We start from the raw sequence: 22,574 nt of genomic DNA, 5'->3' as shown, positions 1-22,574 counted from the left end.
TTCCAAACGAGGTGAATCATGATCTTATACAGAGATCCCTGAAGAGCTGACTGCTGTTTGTAATAAAAGCACACACGGAGAGCAAGAAAACATGCGGTTAGGCCTAAAATGGAAGCAGCTTCGGAGGAACAGAAGGTGCTGAACACCCAGAGGGTCATCAGATCAGGGTACGGGTCCACGCCGAGCAATGCCATGCCTGCGGAGAAGGGTGTCCGATGCCCTCGCTGCATCGCCTCAATGCCACCAACTGCAGGCAGGGACCCAGCAGAGGGGACATCCCTGCACCTCCACGTCTGCCCGTGCGCTAGCGTGGCACAGAGAGCTGAAGCACCTAAAGCTGCCACCCTGTAAAATCCCAGTTCAAGGACGACCCCCATCACGTCCTCTCCTCCTCCCAAATTCAGCCGCTGTCAGAAACAGCGTTCTGGTTGGACTCCACCTCTGTGGCTAGCTTTTAAAGCTGCTTTTGTCAAACCTAACCAGAGGACAGCTTTGCCCATGCCAAGACACCACAGGGACAGGGCTTTTGGATCACTCCGTCCATCCAAATCCATGGTTGCCTCACAAACCACCTGGGACAAAGCCTCCAACTCCAGCATTAACCCTTCTGAGGTCAAGAAAGGCAGGAGAAATCATCACAGGGGGCCCCCCCATCCCTTCAGCACTGCACCAAGAGGGGCTCATTCCAGCTTTGCTCTTACCTACCCATGAGACCTTGGATGCTTACTTTGCCTCAGTTTCCCCCCTGGGTAAAATAGGGGCAATGAAGGAGACCCATTTCTGCATGCTGGTGGGTAAGCAGAGAGATTATATTCACTTCTCTTATTTTCTACTTGTTGGATTAGGAAACAATGAGAAAACCCCGCTGAGCTGTGCAGCGTTCAAGCATTAGCGCTCTAGTTACTCCTCTGTACAAAGCCACAAAGTGGTGGGATTTCTCCTCAACTTCTGGCTTCGGCCAAGAGAAATCAGCACCACAGGGCCAGGCCGAGGGGACTTCTGCACCTCCCTGATGTGCACGTTGTTTGCATTAATCCTGTGCTCGCCCCTGCTTTTAGCAACAGGACGTTCGTTACAAGCCAGACAGCTGGACCACGTCCCTAAACCGCAATAGGAGATGACTAATCTGCATCATTAGGAATTATCTGCACAGAACCCCCACGCACTTTGGGTTATTCAGCAACCAGACAGAAAGGGGTTTGTCTGGGATTGCCCCCTTCTCCTCTCGGTGGGTGGAAGCTACAAGATATCCTGGTCCCCCTGGATCCTTACAGCTCTTTTCCTCCGACAAAGCAAGCCCAGCACGTGAGCAGCTCAGAGGCAAGTGGAAAGATGATGTCTAGAGGGTTCATTGCTCCCTGTTACAGATATTTTTGGTTTATACAGCAGCAGAAATCACAGGCTTCAAAATGTTTATCCAAAACCACCTACCTGGCAGGGAATAGCTTTTTTTCCAGCTGGATTTCTCCTTGGTATTACTCTCTTAGCACCCAAGTCAGCTCCACACACAGACAAAGGAAAGCCTCTTCCCCAAATCCTTGTAACTCCACTGCCTTTGCCATCTCCAGCCAAGCCTTTCCCAACCGGTGCTGCTCCCCTCTTGGTCCCTTGCTTCTGCTCCCCAGATGGGGCAATCCCTGCAGATCTCCTCATAGAGACTCCCATCTTCAAGGTGATATTTATGGACCCTCATCATATTCCCCAATGGTAAAACAGATGTGATAAAGCCAAACTCCTTTTAGGCTGCTTGAAGACCTACAAACAGAGAGCCCTAGAACATGAGCTGTATTTTATTCTAGTTATGAGCAAGCCTTGTCCTGCATCGACCTTGCCAAAGAAAAGAGAATCCGGAGGTAATTTACTAAAAGAACAACTTTTAGGTCAGTCTGACATTTGTTGTGCATGGGAAAACGTTCCTTGCAAGTATTGGACTTCGTTGCCATGGGGGAACTTGCAATCAAAATTAATGTGCCAGAGGAATTGCTAGCTGTCATCAGCTGTGATAGAGGCCCACACCAATGCCTTGTCATTAGACCAAAATGCAGCACTGACAACCAACTTCATGCTGCGAGTTGCCAAGCGCTATTTATGTAAATAAATGGATTTGCACATAAATAGACAGATGCAAAATAAATGTTAATATAATTGCTCCTTTCTCCTCCATGCTTTCGTTTAGGATTTCTAATTCTTTGTGGTTTCCCTTCTTATTCCACTCATCTTTTTCCTTAGTGATCACAGTGCCACAGTGCAGATCTTTATTCTGCTGTCTCCTCCTTCCTCTCTTCAGAGCCACTGCTATAAACAAATTCCTTTGTCTGTTCAGTCCAGGAGACTGCCTGAAAGGACTCCTTCCAGCCATGCCAGAGGATGCACAAGGAATAATGGAGTGATAAAAGGAATAACGGAGGAATAATAGTGCAGAGGATGCACTAGGAATAACGTCAGGATGATCCCCCTGCTCCCAAAGAACGGCTCCCTTTTAGATTGTGACTCACATGCAGAAGGAAAAGGGTGTCCATCTCTATCCCTCTACACTGTTTTCTCACAAGGCAGAAAGGCAGCATCACGTAGTGGCTGACACACCTGACCAGGACTCAGGAGATTCAAGCTCAGCCATCACATCTGCTGCCAGCTGCCTGGATAATCTAAGGGAGGAAACTTATCTGCACCGTGCACCAGATATTGCTGTTCTCATTTCCAGCTTGTTCTGCCATGAGTCGTTAGACATCCAGAAACTCAGCCTTAGTCCTCAACTCATTTGTAAGGAAAGCAAACTAAAAAAAAGAAAGATTTTTACACAATTTGCCAAAGAATGTTAATTTCATAAGATGATCTGAAGCAAAACTGTCGATATTTTTGGGAAAAAATATTGTGTAGCACGTACCACCACAGACTACTTTCTTGTGTGGCCCAGGCCTACCAGGAATACTATCTGGCAGGCTCCAAATTTCAACTTCTGTCAAGAGAGAACAAAGGAACCCCTCCAGGAGACAGGGATGAGATAACACTTTGGTCGTGTTTCTCTGTGGACCAAAAAACTGCTGCAAGCCACAAAGGGACAGGCTAGTTCGTCAACACATTCTTATTTAAAGTGTTTTTCAGTGGAAATTTGGAACACTGACTGAAGGATTCCCATGCCTCAAAAAAGCATTTTTCCACAGAGAAAGAGATTTTATTTTTTTTTTAATCCAACAACTGAACGTCCAGACCCAAATTTTTCAATGTGAGCATGTTGCTGCAGGGCCTCATAAGAGACACCTACAGTAAGATTCCCAAGAGGAAAATTTAGCATCTAAATGCCCCATGCCTCACTCCCCCTCTCCAAGATGGAAGACTGTGCAGTGCATCCTTCACTCCAACCAGCCAACGTGATCACAGAAAAAAATAAAAAAGAAAGAAAAAAAAAGGGAACACCAAGTACCAAAGGAACAACAAATCACAGGCATGACAACAGCATTTCCAAAACAATCTTTTTCCCCCAATCAATTTCTGTGTTAAAAAACAAGGAAAAAAGTAAAAGTGACCCAAACAAGTCAATTAAAAGTTTCTGAGCTGCAAACGTGAACCAAGTCCCCACTAATTCCACCTACTTTGGCCACTCCCCACCTCACAGACTAGACTCCCATCCTCCCGCAAGCCAGACTTGTTCCAGCTAGTCCAATTTAGTGAAGCAACAATTCAACATACTCCAACGCCCTTCATCTCCTGGGGCCTGCTGGTCTGAATCCTCAACCCCGGATGCGCGAGTAGAGCAGGATGCTGACTATTTGCATCTCCTCCATCGGAAAGCTCTAAGTAACAACGAGCACGCAGCTACGGCTGGTCTGCTTATGGATAAAAAGAAAATTCATAAAGGAGGCAATGTTTTTCCAAGCATCAATGCTGTAATTGGGAAGGAAAGTTTGATTCCTAATATAATAAAATTAAACGCAAGTGGCAGCCAACAATTCTAACGCTGATATCAGAGCACAACGTAACTCTATTGGTGACTTATAAACGAAGATACAGAGTGGATGGGCGGTGGATACGAATTTGATTGCAAGACGTCAACTTTATGAAAAGTTTTGTAGATAACAATTCAGCCAACGAAAACTATTATTTTCCTTATTTTTGACTAATTATCTGGTTAACTGTGTATCATCTGCTGCATTTACAGCAACAGTTTTCAAAAATGACAGCAGAGATTTTCCCCCATTGTGAGAAAACAAGTATGTTATTTAAGAGAAGTCTAAAAAGCTTTGCTATCCTGAAAGCAACCCAAGACGGCTTGGTATGGTCCCCACCCATCAACTTGCAGAAAATGCTACTCTCAGAGCCATCCAAAGCTGCGCTGGATTGTCTGCTTTGCCTGCAGCTGCAGAGAGCCAGCTCTGAATTTCTCTGGTCAGTTTTGTAAACATCTTGGACTTATTTCAGCATGAGCTGAACACAAATCCAGTGATTCAACTTGGACAGCTGCTACCGCCAGGACACACTTTAAAACAGACATGCTACGTGCGCACGTGTTTTCGTCTGCATGTGTCTAGGAAGTCTAGAGGGATTCGGGAAAGGATCTTTCCCCTCTGCGTCCAGAGTTCTTTGTTAGTAGCACAAGTGCCATTAAAATATGCATGACGACAGTAAATGACAATTTGTTTTCTTCCTTGCTAGGCATTCAGCAACTGCAAAGTTGATTGCAAGCTTATTCTAATCCATAGCACTAGAATTCCAAGTGGATTTGCTCGCTTGCTTCTCCAGCAGCATCCCAGTCCTCTTAATTATTTTCCCCTTCTTTTTTTCTTCCTTTTCTGACAACTGAATTCTTTCTTCACAGCTTTCGTGTTCACGTAATATTTGTTCCGTACACAAACAAGCTATTAAATCCACTTTAGCTATTATATCTATGTCAGCGAATAATTTCTGACATTGCTCAAGGGACAACATTTTTGCTCACCAAATCAACTCTGAATGTGCAACAGTGCCAAAATGTTTGGGTTTAGGAGCATAAACACCAGCAATTAATATTTAAACACTTTATATAAGAATGACATTATTCGTCCCAAAAGAACCTGAGTGTCTACAGCTCAAATTTAGCAGTCTGTCTTTCAAATATCTGAAGTAAAATGTGCACATGATAAATACTGTATTTCATCAATGCTGTCAACAGGAAACATTTGACTAATCCAAATCTTAAAACTGCATAGCCTGTAACAAGTTCTACTACTTTCAGTGCTAAGCAAGAGAAAGAAGTGCCTTGGGGTGGGATTTGAGATTTAAAACCAGTTTCAGGCTCTATTGCTATATGCTATATTTGGAGTATCACTGTTCTCTGCTCCTCCATTGTTCCTCTGTGATAGGGGGAATGCCTGTAGCTTCTTTACAGCTCTTCAAAAAGGGGTCCTAAATTTTATGCCTCAGTAAAATTATGTTATTTCTGACATGCTGAGCTCCTGCAGCACTTGCTAACTTCAGTTCTAACATTTAAACTCTGTTCTCCCAGCATGGTAAGCACCATGCCCAGCTCTTTGGTCTACTGGAGTTTAGGGTGGACTCAAGCAATGCCTTACCTGTTTGCTGGAGTGGACGCTGTTTTTATTCCTGTTGTTGTCCAGCAGCCCCCCGCATTTGCCCAACGCTGCCAAATCCTTCATAATAGAGTTCAGAGCTTCTTCTTCATCTGCAAAAGAAGGAGAGAACTGAAGTGTGGAAGGCAACCTCACCCCTGGAACTGCAGAGTAAAAATACAGCATTGCAAATACAATCTTTCAACCCAAATGGGTCAAAAGACACAGTGTCTAGCCTTCCTATTAAGAGAGGCATTCAAAAACTACACCACAGTCCCTGCCAGCCCATCGTGTCTTGGAAATACAGCTTTCTTCATCACAGGTGAGACAGATCCTCAGAAAAGCCAGTAGCTGACTGTGGGCGACCACTTCTCCAGCTCATAGCCCATGTCTGCTGCCCATAGGGTCCTTTGGAGAGAGACCCATAGGCCAGATCCACTGTCCAGGGGGCTGGATCCAGTTTGCGAGGTATAAGGTGGTACTCTACAGGACAGAAACCTTTCAGGACCCAGAAAGCTCACACAGCAGGTGATGGAGTACAAACACAGTTGCTCATCTCCTCATTTCCACCCTCTTCATTTAAAGATGCTCAAGAACCACAACTGATTTTCAAAACTAGAGCCAGTAAGAAACCACAGGAGAGGGCAAAAAACTCATTAGAAGAGGTAACAAACTCAACTATGCTGGCTAGAAGAGAGAGACACGCTGAGAGTCCACATGGTATTTCCAATTTCTGCAGTAACTAGAAAACTTTGAAGGACCCATTCAATCTGAAACCAATCTCCTCCTTTTCAACAATTTTACATCTATGGCTGTGGTCTCTTAAAGCAGCTATAAACTATTACATTGCAAAATACCAACCGCAAGCACTAAAAACCCTATCAAGACCTAGGGCATGGCACACTTGTTAGAAGGGTGTGAGAACCCGCTGCATGCTCCACGCTCATGATACAATCAAGACAGGCAGGTATCAGGCACATGCAGCTAGTACTGTAAAAACACAAATACAGCTACCACATTTTGTGTAAAACTGAGTGTCTCCAGGGATAGAGCCACCCCTACGCCAAGCCAGATTTAACTCCAAGTTCACAAAGATGAGAAAGATAACAAAAACTACATTAAATCATCCAGGATTGGACCCAAATACTGAGGTTCTTTCCCCAGGGAGGTATATGTCCTGGATCCTCATATTCAAGATACATCATCTTGTCTTTTCCCACTCCTCCTGCTGGGTTGTATCAGGACTGAAGCGGTGAAAAAAAAACAAAAGATGCGAGAAAAAACATTCTCACCCGTGCTGTGCACCCAGAGCCATCTCATTAAAGAAATAAGGGGAAAAATGGGGGAAAATGTTTAAAATCCAGTGTCACTTTTATTTTAGAGCTCAGAAATGAGCTCTAGTGCCTACACTGAGCATTAGGAAAATGCCTACATTTTCCTGTAGGCAATGCGTGTGTATATAAATATTTAAAATACAATATAAATATATATCTACATATAAAATTAAATATATAATTAATAAAATAATAAAAATTCATATCAAAGTACATTAAAGTGCAATTCGTCTTCTCTTCCACATTCCCCTACCCACTGAAAACACAGGTATGTTTTTCCAGAGGGGTGGCAGGGAGCATAACCTGAAATGCTGCAAGAAAACACTCAAGAAAAAGGTAACTTTCAGTTCTAGTTCAGGGGAAGAAAACAACAACAAAAAAAAAAACAATAAACCAAACAAAAAAAAACCCAACAAGAATGTTCCCATAGTTTGGGGTTTGGGTTGGGTTTTTTGTTTGGGTTTTGTTGTTGTTGTTGTTAAAAGGGACCTCTGGTGACAAGCATAGTTTTCCAGACAGATTCTGTAGTAGGAAAAAAACCAACACAAAAAAGAAGAAAAAAACCACTTTTTTTGTGGAGGGGAAGGGAAAGGGGGGGAAGGACAAGTTAAAAAAAAAAACAAACACAAAAACAAAAACCACACACACCGCCCTCCAGGAATTTTCCACCAAAGCTATAATCTCTAAAATATCCCTCACCCCTTTCTTTTTTTCCAACCCGAGAGACAACAAAAGTTTCCTGAACTCACTGACACAAAACACAGTCCATAATGACATGGGGAAACAGGGCTTCAACAGGCAGTGGCAGAGCTGGGCTTTTGCTAGCAAAACCACTAGATTCACCACCGCTCTCCCACCTCCAAACCACCCTGGACGTGCCTGGCAGCATCTGCTAGGAGATGCATCTCTGGTTAACACACTGGTGCCCTCCAAGAATATTCCAGAACTTTTAAGATTCAGCACTGCCTGTCCCAAGGAGGGACAGCAGGGTTTGCTGGAGGTCAGTAGTAATAATAATAAAAAAATAATATACCAACAAACAGGGACAGAGTAACTTCAAAGTTTTCTGGAGTGACTGTAAGCTGCTCCCTCCATTCCTCCCAAGAGAAAGACCTGGCAGCCCCCAAGAACTGGCCCAAGTGCCCCATAGACCACATCCCAGACAGCTCTCATTACCTCCCATGGGTGCCCGTGAGGATTAACCATGCAGCTGAGAGCAACAGCATGAACCATGCTTTTGCCAGGATGTCTGCTGAGCACGTGGCATCATTGAATACATTAAAAAAAAAGACAGATCTTCGAGCTGAAGTGGATCCTATCACTATTGCCACTAGAGACGAGTGAGTATTCAGGGTCACTGCTTCAGTGTTATTCCTACAGGGTACATTACTTTGTCACTCATATGCACAGTAGTCACAAGAGATTGCAATGTAATATCACTAGAAGGAAGGTGGAAGTGAGCAACCCTACAAAATGCAGAGAGACTGTGATTGGAAATCACCTCTGCAGGGTGTACAGAAAACCTGGATGTCCTTGCTGCCTATCCTACCACATGGGGCTTATGCAGGTCACCAAATCAGGGTACTCAAACCAACATGTGGCAAGTTGTTTACTGATTGACAAAGCAAGGCAGGCCAATTTCCCATGGACTTCTGTTATCTCCTTAAACACTGAGGGGTTTCCAATGTCCAGGAAAGGTTGGGTTTATACTACATTGCCCTCAAAGCAGTAACGGAGCCTTCCTCCTCTACCTACCCATCAATTTTGTCAAAACTTTTTGCAGTGTGGTCTTCTGAGTTCATCAAATACAGGTTTAAAAATTCCTGGTACTGCAACCCCCACCTGCATGATTATGAAAGTCACATTTCCTTAGAAAGTCAGGCTACACATCTCTGCCAGAAGCGTCCTTTTGCATCTCTCCCAAGACAGCAAAATGAGAAGCATGCACTCACTTTCAGTAACTGCTTAAATTTAGCCCATTTTCAGAAATATCCAACCATCAACTTAATCAGCCTAGAATCAGTCTTGTAAAACTGGGCTGCAGCTGTCCTGAATCAGGTACTAGAACAAAAAAAAAAAAAGGAGGAAAGAGAAGATATTTCTTGTATTTAGGCTGTTAACTCAGCATCTTTGTTCCTCCATCTACTAAAAAGCTGATGCCAAACAACATTCTGAAGAGCATTTGATAATTTTTATTAGGAAACATAAGTGTTACTTGTCAAAAAAACAAAATACACATCCATGCCATCACTGCTACAAAATAAGGTAAGAAAACTTCTTCCTATATGAGCAGGAAAGGTCGTTTTCTGCTGCTAGAGCATGAAAGAACATGACTTAAGCACAAGCAGAAATACGTAATTTCCTTGAAGTAATATAATTCTATGTGCTTAAGTAGCTTTTTAACTACTTTTAACAGTGCATTTTTAGTCCAAGGGAACTGCCATTTCAGAGGGACTACGACCAAAGTCTCAACTGTTCAAAACAAAGCAAAAAAAAAAAAAAACCAACCCATACCATGCTCTGAAGCAACTTCAGAGCAGAAGCACAATTTGCATCATCGGTTGCAAAACTGACACTTCCCAGTCCTCTCCATGACAGCTTTGCACAGGGACTGATGCTTTCCAGACTAAGCCTCTTGCCCATCCTAATTACTGCTCTTGGGGTCTCCAAGCTGACTCCCAAGAAGGGTGGAGAACTTTGTTCCATGGAAACAAGCAGCCAGCTCAGCCAGTTCAGTCAAATTCAAACAAGCACTGAAGCTTACTGGATAATTAAATCCAAATGCCACTCACAAGCTTCTCCAGCAAAAGAGTTGTCACAGGCTGCTTGCTCTCTGTTTGCCTTGGTTTGAGAGAGCAGAGGGTGCAGGATGGACGGCTGTCCCAGGGAGAAAATGGGGGAATCAATAGGAATCCCATGCCCAAGGGACATGCAAGATCGGTTTCTCCTGATCTAGCACTGGCAGGACCCAAGTATGCTTCAGCCTTCTGAGAAGGCAGCATTGAGACTACACAGCAAACGTCTTCCCAGGCTTTGCTGCAGCTTCAGAACAAAACAGCTGCAAGTTGCACAACACCAATGAAGTATCCACAAGAGTTCAGATGGACTCTGAGGCTTATGGAAACCACTGACTTTGCGCAACGTGAGCAGGTTCTTGCTCCTGAACAAACTTCTGGCCCAGCTTCACTCTTGGACTGTTTTGTACAAATTCACTTAAGGCATTGTAGGTTGACAGGACGAATTGTACAACAAAGCCTGCTCTCTCCCCAGCACAGCATGTAATGAGGAATATTTCTATGATGGAAGAGCAGGACAAAGAAAAGCTGATTACACAGACAACAAAAATGAAATGTAAAAATCAATTCTGTTTAGCACTTTCCCTTTGACCCCAGTGTCTCTTCTTCCATCCTCGGCTCTTACTTTATTTTCAGCTATTTCCCTTAGTAGGAGGCTCATTTCTTTCTTCCCTACTTCCCACCAACACCCCAATTTTGTGCTTTTTAAATCAGCTTCCTGTGACAAAGCTCATGCGATCACACTGCCAGCCCATCCAACCAAGGACCACTTTCAACCAAATATAATAGCAGTCTCAAAGATATTAATTTCCCAAAGGTAAATATCCACAGTCACATAGAGGAGAGGAACACACAGAAGTAAGCCAAGAGCATTCCCAGGTAGCAATGACCAGCGGAGCTACAGTGGACATGGGAAGGTTGGTTTTATAAAGTACACCAATCCGTTTTGGCAGGATCTTATATCTAAACCAGTATGCTTCTTTCTCCCATCAAGTTTTCAGTTCTGTAAGATGTTAAGACGCACAGATCTCAGGCACTACCAACGTGAATCCACGACATTCAGCACTTAGCAAAATCAACTATGAAGTGAAATTAAAAAGCCACAAGATGACACATCTCTCTGCCCTTCATATACATGTTTCCGGCGCTGCTACATGGCTTCAGTTCCAGCATGCGTGCGGGAGAGAGGAACCTGGAGTTTCAGTCTTGCTACAGCAGGCTTACTGCCGAATGAGGGGGCAGCAAGGGGGAAGCAAGGGAGAAATAGCAAGCCTGAAGGTCAACACGGACCACCCAAAACAATTCAACAGGCAGGAGAGAAAGCAAATGAAGAAGGGACAAAGGAATAATTTAGCTCTGTTCAGATGGTCTAGACAGTGCTATTATTGTTGGCTTCACTAATAGGTCATTACTAAGAGGCAGCTTACGGTAGTTCCATGAAGCTGCTTCCATCAACACAAAAAAAGCACCAGCTGGATGAAGCACACAGAAAAGCCTACAGAAGTAAAACAGAGTCTTGTAAAACATGGCAAGTTCTGATTTCGGCCTCTCGCACACACCAGGCAGAGCTAGGGCTGGGAAAAGTCAGGGAAAAATCCTGGGCGTTGCAGAAGGGAAGAATATTGTCCTCTGAGTCATCACTGAGCAAGGCTGGAGCATATAGCTAAGGGGCCACACGTTGTCACATACACTTCCGCTTGGATCCAACGTAAAACCACAGATGTGACCACTTGTGGTCACTAAAGATCCCACTGTGCTTTTCGCAACCGTGATGTTGATAGCCCAGTTCAGCCACTGTGCCTGTGTAAATTCCAGCGGCACCCTTCATCGCTAGCATCCACCTCTCTGGAAGGTGATGCAACTGCTGGGGATATCCCCGGGCAGAGGGAAAAGTTCTGTGAAGGCTGAGAGGGGATGAAGAGAGGATGGGAAGCCTCACAGAAACATTGTCACTTTCAGTAAAAGCCCTTTCAAAAGGCAAGACTTTGAACATATAGTAACAAATATATTTAAATGTAATAAAACTTAGTGGAAAGAAATACAGAACTACATGACTATGACACTGACAATCTTAACTCTGGCCTGCAAAGGACATCAGCCTTTCATTTTCTCTGTTTTTTGAAAATACACAATTTTTGGATTAACTGGTATATGACATTTATCATTTACCAGAAAGAACCTCAACTGAAAGCCAAGACACCTCCTCAGAATCACTCAGTACCTGCAAAGGGCAGTCCCTGTCCTGATGGACTTTCAGCTAAACTGTCAGACAGAAAGAGAGATGAGCTGTCTTTTTTGTCTCATTTGATGGACGGAAATCTGAGAGAGACAAAAGTCTTGCTCAAGACTACACAAGTCTGCAGCCAGAGCTAAATACATTAAATGGAGCTTAAATTCAGAAAGGACTTAACTTGATCTAGCCTTCCTGGCTGTATACAAAGGCCACAGAAATTCATTTAGCAGCCTCTACCTCACAATCTTGACCTGGAATCACACAAAACAGCCTCTTTCAGAAAGCTGATCAGAAAGTGTGTTTGAAGAGCTCATGCACTTATTCCAATAACCTCTCTGTAACAAATCTCTCTCAATTCCAGTTTGAGTATAGCTTGCTTAATATTCTACTCATTAGATCTTGATATCCCAGTATCTTAGAGACCCCCCTCTATTAACAGAAATCCCCCCCCACATCTTCTGCAGGTATTCACAGACTGCAAACTCATCCCCCTTTAACCCTTCTTCATTTAACTAAACGGAAACAAAAAACTTCTTACATTAGAGTAATTCTTAATTCATTCCTACAGCTCTTTCCAGTTGTCTGTCTTTTTTGTTTCTTTATGAAGAGCAGAGCAAACATCAGAGTAGCATGTAATGTTCAATGGCCGCAACACCTTTTCATTTCTATTTGCCATGTAAGCATGGGTAACAGCAAACTTGGCCCACACGTTACAGTGAAAGTTCACATCTGCTGGACCAACAGCAACCTGGACTGCCCACTGCATTCATCAGAAGGTCAATGTCATACCAGTCCTGGGTTTGCTTTCGTGGTCCAGGGAACTAGACAACACTAACCTAGGTGAAAGCAGGTGTCAAAGAACTTGCTTGTGAAGGCAAATGCTGCCTTTTCTCCAAAAGCCAGACAGAAAAAAAGCTTGGTGATGAAGAGAAAACCAGGGCTTCTGGGTTTCTTCAGTACCTGCAAACACCATCAACAGACATGTACTGCCACCAGGAATCAGGCCATGCACCAAATACCAGGGGCAGAGGTACCAAGACAGCATGGACTTGATGATCTTAAGGGTCTATTCCAATCTAAATGATTCCATGATTCTAAATGGCATATGGGATCAATTTGTAAGTAAACACCATCACAGTGACTGTCCCAATCAATACTAGGAAGGAGACCAGTGAGCTAGAAGCTCAAGAGCTTGACTTGGACCGTAACAAAAGCCTCTAAGCAAGTAAAGGGACCCAGACACTCTCGTAGGCAGGTACAAATACTGTTTTCCAATTCATCCCCCTTAGAAGGGCTGTCTGCGAATTACCGGTGGCAAAACAGATTACTGTATGCATCCATCTAGTGAGAGATGCAGATGAACCTCCATGTAAATTAAACCTACATGCACAAATCATTTTGCCACTGTCTGGATCAGTGTGATAAAGAGAAAAATTATCCAATTACCCTCCCCCAGTCCAGATTACCATGCACTGAAGCAGACACACCAGTGGAGCACGTTCCCTTTGCAAGTCAGCAAAGGCACGCTGGCAGCTGGATCCTGCTGTCATTCATCCTCCTGCAACCCCACCCAAGGGATGGCAAGGTCACTCCTGTGTACAACTCAAGGGCAGGGCACAGCTCAGCAGGTCAAACAGAGCAATTATACACGAGGAAGTGAGGAAAGACCCATCTGATATGCAGGATTTCTTGGCAGGACTTTGCTCACTGACGTCGTAAGCTTGGGATACACAGATTCACATAGGTAATGCTGTGGGGTGCTGGGGTTTCCTGAAAGCATGTTTCTCCTTATCAAGGAATTATGATGCTAAGGGTGCACCATCTAATAGGTATAGAAGATTATTAATACTTTACCTGACAAATCAATGGTAAACGCTTGTTCTCCATAAATGACATTGTTTTGGATTTTGAATTTTTCTTTTATAGCACAACCAGTAACTGCTTTGTGAAAAGAAACAAAACCAAATCCATCAGAGGCGTTTGACATCTACAGATGTCCATCACATCAAATGCCCAATAAAACATCTGTGGTTTAGGGTACAGTTATACTATCTCACAGACCCTTTTTTCAAAGGTAAAGCTCATTTTGAGAGTTCCTGCCTCCTATTCTACCTCTACCCCATGCTATCACTCAGGTGACCCATACAACCATTGGTAAAAGTGCACAGTCAACAGGTCAGAGAACCTGCTTAGATCAAAAACAACCCTTCCCTTTACATCCCCTTGCAAAAGGGGACAGAAATTAGTGCTCAGGAACAGGCTTGGGGGAGAAGGCAAGAATCTATTTAAAAAAGCTAAACCAGTTATTTTTTAAATTATAATTAGTAAAACTGTATATCACACATGTAACTAATTCTGATCACCACAATGACAAGACCCAACCAGTCCCCAAAATACTCATGTGCACAAATAAGCAAACACCTCCAATATAATATTAAGTGATTGGGCTCTTAACATGTCTATAAAGGCATTAAGAAAACAGCAAGAGAGAATAAACTAGCAAATAAATAAATATGTTATGTCATAACGTATTTGAGATCCAGGGTGTGAGATAACGAAGAACTTCAACTGCCCTCTGAATTTCCCCCGGGAAAACCAAAAGCTAACATAACACTACTGGGACTGCACCTTGGTTTAGGTAAGGTGAGAGCAATACCTTAAAACACTGAGTGATCTTGCAAATACCAAACCCAACACTTCTCAAGAGCATTGACTGGCAAGTTTTATCACTTATGTAAAAGTTTCAGTGGCTAAGCCACAAATCATACAAGAAATTTCTCTTGATGAGCGTGAAGAGCTGTGGCACAATACTGATGTACCCTCATCCCAGAGATTTAACAGGAACCTTTGCAATGGAAAAGGATCCAAAAGGTGTTCGGTTTAGCTCAGCAGGGAGGGAAAAGCGGGGTTACATCTGCAGCTCACTACAACCCTCCACTCCCAAAATAGCCATCTCTCTGACAGCACCACGTGCAGTAAAATTCCACGGGATCAGAGCCACCGGCGGAGCTCTCCCATGCTCTGCAACACGCTGCCCTCCTCCACGGGCCCCATCCCTGTGCACACTCGCCACCACGTGTCCCCCATACATCCCCGCACACACGGAGGGTAGCAAAGCCTGGCTAAGAAGCCACTTTCCCCCCAGACACAGCCCGTGCAATATCCTGACAGCCAGATTTGGTTAGGGTAAAGCAGCTCAGGGACGAGGGCACATAAACTCCCCGGCGTTATATGATGAGGAGAACTGCTCGGAGGCTGCACTGTGGTGTGTGTCGGAGCTGGACAGCTTGGAGATGGACAAAAATCTTTGCCCTTGTGGTGTTTATCCTGTGGCTTTCAGATAAAGGCTCAGGCACAAAACATGGCCCTCCTCCCTCCTTCTCACAGCCCCCCTCCTCTTCCAGCAGCGCAGTGTTGCTGGGCCCTGTAACAACCTGTGGGGTCCAGCCATGGCACCCCACACCCTTCAACCCTCCTCGGCTAATGGGGCAAACATCTGGGTTAAAACTGGGTGGCATTTGGTGTGTGTGGGGGGAAGATTTGCTGAAGAGGGCAGAGTTGGGGAAAACAGGTGCTGCCCCTCATATCCAGCCAGCGACTTGGATCCTGCAGCACAACCCGTGATGGTTCAATAATAAAAAACACACCAGTTTTCAGTGATATGAAGGATTTCAGTGCTTCTCCAGCAACTGCTGACTGACCCTGCACCCCGTCACCACAGGGCAGTGGGGCTCAGCCCAGGCCCAGCCACCAGGCCCGGGCCACCATGGCACCCAGGGCTGCAGCAGGGTACACAGGCCCAGCTGTGTCCCCAGGCCATGCAGGACAGGAGAGGACCCTGGCGTGCCAGTCATACCCACCATCTCTCCAAGAAGTCACCCCTCAAATACTTCTCCAGCCCCTAGCAGGTGTCATTTTGCTGCCAAAAGAGTGGCAGCACCTAGCCCCGCATCAGTCCCCAGCACCAAGCACACCACGCAGGGCCGGGACCCACACGAGGAGTTCTGACGAGCTCTACGCTCCCGAGACGATTTTTGTATTTAGTCAACTAAGCAAGACCAGCACCCACGCCTTGCCCTGTGACCCTCCATAGCTAATCGGAGCTTGCCGTCCGTGCCGCCTCGCAGGCCCCCAGTCAGATCCCCTACCCCCTGGGCTGCTCCCGACAAGGGGAGCAGACAAGGCTGCCCCATTGTGGGGGAGGAATTCGGCCATACCCGCACACGCAGTGCCAAAGCATGGGCCGCGACGTGTTGTGTTGGCTAACGGAGGTGTAACTGGGTAAGCCGCTTCGCCTCTAAGTGCCTCTAAACTTGGCTGCGAAGCGGGCAGGTGTGTTTGCAAACCCATCTGAGGGCGTGCAGGGAACGACGAGAGTGCACTTCGGTCCCCTGCTACCGAAACTCGTAAAGAGATCTAAGGCATAGCAAAGATTAAATAAGCAAGTCTCTGTCAGCCAAAGAGCAAGCATTTACCCTGTGGAGCACCAAAGAGAAACTTAACCCAGCCTTGACCATTCCAGCTGCCAAAGACTTCCCAGCCCCAAACAGGCTCCGGCACTGGGTGGCTCCCAGTTGCAGCCCTGAGAAGATGAGAGGCAGAGACAGGAATACAGCAGTGAGAATCAGGGCTTTCCTAAAAAACCAGAGTGCTGAAAGATAAGCCATGCTAAATCTCTGCCTCTTAGAATCATAAAATCATTTAGGTTGGAAAAGACCCTTAAGATCATTGAGTCCAACCACAAACCTAACACTGCTCTTGGACAAACCTGTTGTTTCTCATTTGCTTTTGCAGATTAAAGTTAGTCTAGGAGAGCTGCAAGCAGGGGCTAGACCCTTAAAAAGCAAAATTAACCACATATAAGAAAATTTTGTATGCCTGTAGCTCCGCTGAACATTAAAAAAAAAAAAAAATAGAGGGGCTCTTTGGTTTTATGGGACGATGCTTCTTCTCCCACAGCATCTACCTGCAAAACTCCTCACCACTTCAAAGGTACCACGTACTGATTTCTCTCTCTCATCTCACAACAAACTTTCACAGCTTCTTTGATAACTCTGCCCTTTGCTCCACAGACACTAGCTACCTTTTCCTTTAATGGATTAACATAATTAAATTAAGCTTGGGGCAATTTTTCCAGCCTGTTTTCCTGCTAAGCTTAAAATTTTCTCCTTCTGAAGAAGGGCTTATTCGCCCTGGTAGCCTGTTTTTTCCACCTCTATCAGTTTGGTCTAATAAAAGATATTACCCTCTCCCCACAACCCGCACCTCTCTCTTGAGCACACTTGAAAGGAGAAAAATGTTTATCCAGCAAGAAAGGTAGCTGGCAAGTTATTTCCCCTGACTGCCTCCAATACCTTTGAAGGTTATTTGCAGGCTCATAAAGACCTCTTTCACCCTCCCAGCCCAGCTACTTCCAGTGCTCAAAGCCACAGCCCAGAGCCCATGAACTCCTAACCTGTTGCTGCAGCAATGGCTGCAACGTCCCAAATACAGCGATGCAGGTCCAGTCCTGCATTCCCCAGGTGCCCAAAGACAGAAGGAGACACAGACACCTCTTAACTGGACACCCCTCGAAAATAACAAAACCTGAGCTAGAAAGCCTGATGTGCCTTATTATAAGATAAACTGCTGCAATTCATTCTGATTTTTTTTTTTAATAGCTCTCAGCATACAAAGAGCAAGTGAAGAGCAAAACCATTGCCTTAGATTGAGGAATGAGGAAAACGAGGCATGGGAGAGCTGAGACATCAACGCCTGCGTGCATGGGGATAGGGAGAGTTGGTCTGTTCACCCCCCACCAACTGGGGCTGTTCCCTCCATCTCAAAAGCCCCCCCCCAAAAACGGAATTGGGTTAAATGGCCAGACCATGGCTGTGCAAACAGGCCCCCTCCACCTTCAGCAAGCTGCTCTGCCAGCCTAGCCTGCAATCTTCTCCAAACACACCCACTCTGTCAAGGCAATACTGTAGATAAGCATCATTCTCCCATCTCCCGCACTTCAGATTACCCTTCTGCTGAAGCAAAAGTCACACTCACTCCAGAAAAGTACTAAAGACCTAAACCTTTGAGTTACATGTACATATGCTGAACAGAATACATAAGAGTTCCTGGAGTTTTTATCATCAGAAACACATATGCATGCACACAGCATTTCATAACCAGAATTAGAATACTAAAGTCATTTTTAAACAAAAGGAAAAAAATTAGCGCTTTTTATGTCAACTTCTGCAGTTTTTTAGTATTACTTTTACTGTGATGCAGTGTTTAAACACAGCAATTTTTAACTGCTATTGACCACAGTCCTTCCACTGTGTTGTATTGGAGACATGGACATCTTTAGAAGTGTCATATGCACTCGCTGGCCCACAGCTACATTTTGAACAAATTATAAAGAGCTCTTGGACCCTTGTGGACAGGTGGCAGATGGAAATTGACTGCAAGCTGGAGGAATTGCTCTGTGCCAGGAGTAAGAGGTGGGACATCCTGCTTTAGGACACACATGTTCTCCACTCCAATTTTTCTCTCATTATCAAGGCTGAGAAAACCAATATAAGAGGCATATGTCACTTGGACTCTTTGAGGCCTGAGAATAATGGCAACCCAACAACCATGTTAAAAACGAGTTCATTATTCTTCCAACCAGCAGGAATTACAGTACCAAACTGACAGCAGATAACCACTTTAGGCTCCAGCACTGTTTCGGATGACCAGTGTCCAGCAAGGTGTGTTGGGGACTAGCCTTCCTGAAGATGTCTCTCTCAGACCCATGCTCAGCCATCTTACCCCACTTCACCTCCATACCCAAGACCTAACCCACTCAGAAAACATGTGGTCAGCTTCTGAAGCAGTGACTAAACACCTACAGCATGGCTACATCTCTCCCTCTAGAAATCACAAAGTCCTTCCAACGCCATTTTCACCTACAAACCATCCCACTGTTCTCACCACCTTCCTTTTCCATGCAAAGAAAGAGTCAAATGTTTTAGTACAAATACCATTGCTACAGATCTGGAGTAAAGTGTCCCAAGGACAACACTAAATGGGAGCCCAAGAGATTTATTGAAGACCAAAGCATGAAGCAAAACCAGAACAATTCTGTCCCAAGATCCTATGCTGTACCCAGTTGCTCTTCCCTCCAAAATTAAGCCCTCTAATCTACTCTGCAGAGACATGCCCAGGTCTTTCACAAACAGCACTACGAGAATAAATGTTAAGCAACATGGTCATGGCCATGTCTACACATCATAAGAAGACCCAGTGCCAAGGACCTCTGCTTAGGCTGGCCCCAAGCTGGCACACATAGAGATACTGTCTTGGACCTGCAACAGCAGAGCAACCTACCCGCGGTGCTGGGATGCCACAGTTGCAGAGGGCTAGTCCAAGCACCACTGCACTGCATGACACGACCAGACTGCTATGTCAGAGGTGCAGCCCACGGAGACATCAGAAGTCCCCACCTTCCACCTTGTGGTCTCCATACAAGGTCATGCAGCTTCCCTAGAACATGTCCAGGAGTGAACAGTCCTATGCTGAACTCTGAGACACTGAGCAGACTATAAATAGGAACCTAGGAAGAAAGGTAGACCTGGAATGGACCTTCATAGATCACCTCATCCGACACACCTCCTCTGTGGTCTACCAGAAGGGAATCAATGACATGACTGCAAATTCTCTGCTCTTCCCTTGAAAATGCTCCTTCACCCCAAAGTGTAGAAGAAGCAAACACGCATATAAAAGGAAGGGGGGAAATGAAACTAATAAAACCTCAAAATTTAGCCTAATTTTCTGTGCGTCAGCAAAGCTCTTGCAATGATTCAACTATAACAAACACCACTCAGTAACACTGATCAAGATACACATTACTTCATCCGTCTTGCCCCAACAGTCAAGTCAGAGACCTAACTCAGGACCACACCATGATCCTTTCTGAATGCAGCCTGGCAGATCTCACTGGTCCCTACACAGGCATTGATGCTATGTTAGTGATAAGCTATAGCAGTACTCCAAGCAATGACATTTGGAGAAGGGGACATGACCAGCACCTTCCATCCACATACAAGCGTAAGCAGAACTGCAAATTGGCACAAGACTCCTACCGATTCAGTTCGCCTTCCCAAAAAACACAGTGCCTTGCAAAAGGGTGCTCTCTTCACTACAGTATTCCCACATTTACTGCTTCTCCAATGCATCCATATTATGTTTACAGCCGACAGTTTGAAGGCACCTTTAGCAGTTTGTATCAACCACACTCTCTGTAAAAGAAGTCATCAAACTGACTATCTGCTGAGAACTGGACTGGAGCCAGCAACTCATTCCCTACTGGTGCTCAAAGCGAGTCTGAACTTTCCTTCTTAAAATAAAAAAAAAAAATTACATCAACAAAGGAGTGGTTTTCGCCTTCGAAGTGAAAATGTCTCTAAAAAATTTGGCTTTTTTTCACCAGGGGTTTTAAACCAAAATTTGTCATTCTTTACATTGAAGCAGGAGGTCTGGACTTTCTCTTCCCTTCCTTTTTTTTTTTTTTTTTTTTTTTAACTTGGCTTTAAAATAGTCCTCTCCCCACAAAATCTCTCTTCTAGGTAACAGAGAAAGCACAAAAAAATCAGAGACGTAAAGCCAGGATGTGGTAAGCACTGCTCTTCTCCTTTCTCCATGGGGGAGGACAAACAGTAAAGGTGTGGCAGTGGCTTAACATTTTTCATTTTTTAAATTTAAACCACTATCAAATTCTGAATCACTTTTATACCAGGTTTGCAAGGACAATCCCTAAATTTACTGGTGTTTCCCCCCACCTCCCTTCTCTCCTTCCCCCCCCCCCCCAGCACCATTTCAACCATCCCTGAAAGGTTTGGGGTGAATTTGTGTAAATGCTGCAAATGTGAAAGTGCAGGGCTCAGCTTCAACCAAGACTCCTTCAAGATCTCTTCTTTCTTGGGTCACCTGGTCAGAAAGCCATTTCAGGAGATTAATTTAGGCTTCTCTGTAACCTGCTTCTTCTGGTGAAGGAAACAGGACAATCCAAGCTCAATTAGCTCCACGTGTTAATCAAGCACTGACACCCACGTCAGGTAGAACCTGGCTGTGTTCTTTAACCTGCTGAGCTTTCTCTTTTCAGCAAAATTAAAGAAAAGGAGCACAAAACTCTACAGCTGCAAACTGCTGCTGCCTGGCAGAATGGCTTGTAGACCAATTTGGAATTGGGTTTGTGGTCAATGTTCATTCTGCAAAGAGCTTTCTCATACTTTGCCATGCTCATAAATGCATGGAATGCTGGCTGAATCCCAAACCCCAGCAGTGCTGCTGTCAGTAAGGCATGCATCTCCTGCGAAGTCCTTTAGTGGGGCTGGGAAGACACCGAGCAATCCCTCCAGCTGTGTCACACCCGTGTGACAGTTTACAAGCACAGCGCAGAGCATGAACATTTTCCTGCAAGTAAGGTATGATTTTGCGAGAGTAATGTGATAAGTTTGATGGCCAATGGCATGAGAAGATGAAGGGGAGCTGGGGCTCTCGCACTTACCACATGCTCATGTGAGACAATACTACCAATCTGATTATTCACATGCTAAAACTGAGAGAGTCCAGCACTTCCAAGTGGTCCTGACTTCTGACATAATGAATTTTGATTTATGACATAATGAATTTTCTTTAGCAGTAGAAATAAGATCAAGATCTTTATGTACCTCCAGAACTAGAAATAATTTCCACTTTAAAAAAAAATTCTCCCTCAGCATCACAGAGCATCTGATACACAACTGTTCTAGGGGAAGAGGGAGAAGGTGCAAGTAATCTAGGTCACCAATTAGAAAAGCAATATACTCAGGCTCTGCTTGAAACAGAAGCTTCCTGGGGAGAAGAGATACAGGGAATGAAGATGCTCTGCCCAGAAATACAAGGCAGACTTGGGAAGAGGCTCCACCTCGAACATCTGGGCACACCAGATCACACTGACAATAAGAAGAGAATTTGTCCAATTTTGGCACCACTGACGGCAAAAAAAATTAGAAAGCAATGTAATATTCAGCCAGACCATATTGGCAAAGTCTCCCACTCCGCTGTCATGCTTGGTAGCCCCAACCAAAATTAGCAGGCTGCAGAAAGTTAATTGCTTCCAGGGAATCCAGTTCTTACCCATCTTTCCATCTACATCAGGCCTCCATTCCACCGGTCCCAGACACTTGTACCTTATCCTCCACTCTCAAGCATCCACCCTGTAATAACAAACATACACAGGTTACAGATTAATTTTGACACGTCAATGGGGACAGCGACTAACAGGACCACTCTTCACAAAGTGTTTCCCCACCACCATCCGGACTGGAGGAAAGAGGAGAATCATTTAGTTACGAATTGAGACCAGCAGTCTGCCCTACACACCCCAAAGGTAACACACCACAAACCTGGTACCTTTATGGTTTTAAAATCTTGGAGTAAACAACTTACACTTGTGCCATAGGTCTCCTTTTGTTAAGAGCAGATCATCTTTAATACATTATACTTAAAATGTATTTTTACATTATATAATGCAACCTTAAAGCAATACCACGCTTAACACATTATGTTTTGCAGCATCCCTGTGGGATAACACTCACTTTGGGACCAAACTGACAGCAGGACATGGAAAGTCAGTCCCAGAAGCAGCCTGCATCAAAGCAGAAACCTAAATTTA

The 22,574-nt window shown here is 44.6% G+C and overlaps 1 protein-coding gene across 1 annotated transcript in view; it reads right to left on the bottom strand.

Annotated features, from left to right (window-relative positions):
* The window catches only part of LOC104827837 (mitogen-activated protein kinase kinase kinase 3-like), a 58,734-nt gene extending 36,646 nt beyond the window's left edge, over positions 1–22,088 (bottom strand). The window contains exons 1-2 of the mRNA XM_010561105.1: positions 22,037–22,088; positions 5,547–5,656 (exon numbers count right to left, since the gene is read on the bottom strand). Coding sequence (XP_010559407.1) covers positions 5,547–5,656; positions 22,037–22,040 — 114 coding nt within the window. The 5' untranslated portion in view covers positions 22,041–22,088. The remainder of the gene's footprint in view (positions 1–5,546; positions 5,657–22,036) is intronic.
* Between the last annotated feature and the right edge of the window lie 486 nt (positions 22,089–22,574).

The sequence above is a fragment of the Haliaeetus leucocephalus genome, unplaced genomic scaffold (genome assembly GCF_000737465.1).
Source record: "Haliaeetus leucocephalus isolate CR32 unplaced genomic scaffold, Haliaeetus_leucocephalus-4.0 Scaffold0, whole genome shotgun sequence".
NCBI lineage: Eukaryota > Metazoa > Chordata > Aves > Accipitriformes > Accipitridae > Haliaeetus > Haliaeetus leucocephalus.
This window is presented reverse-complemented; position numbering and strand designations above follow the sequence as displayed.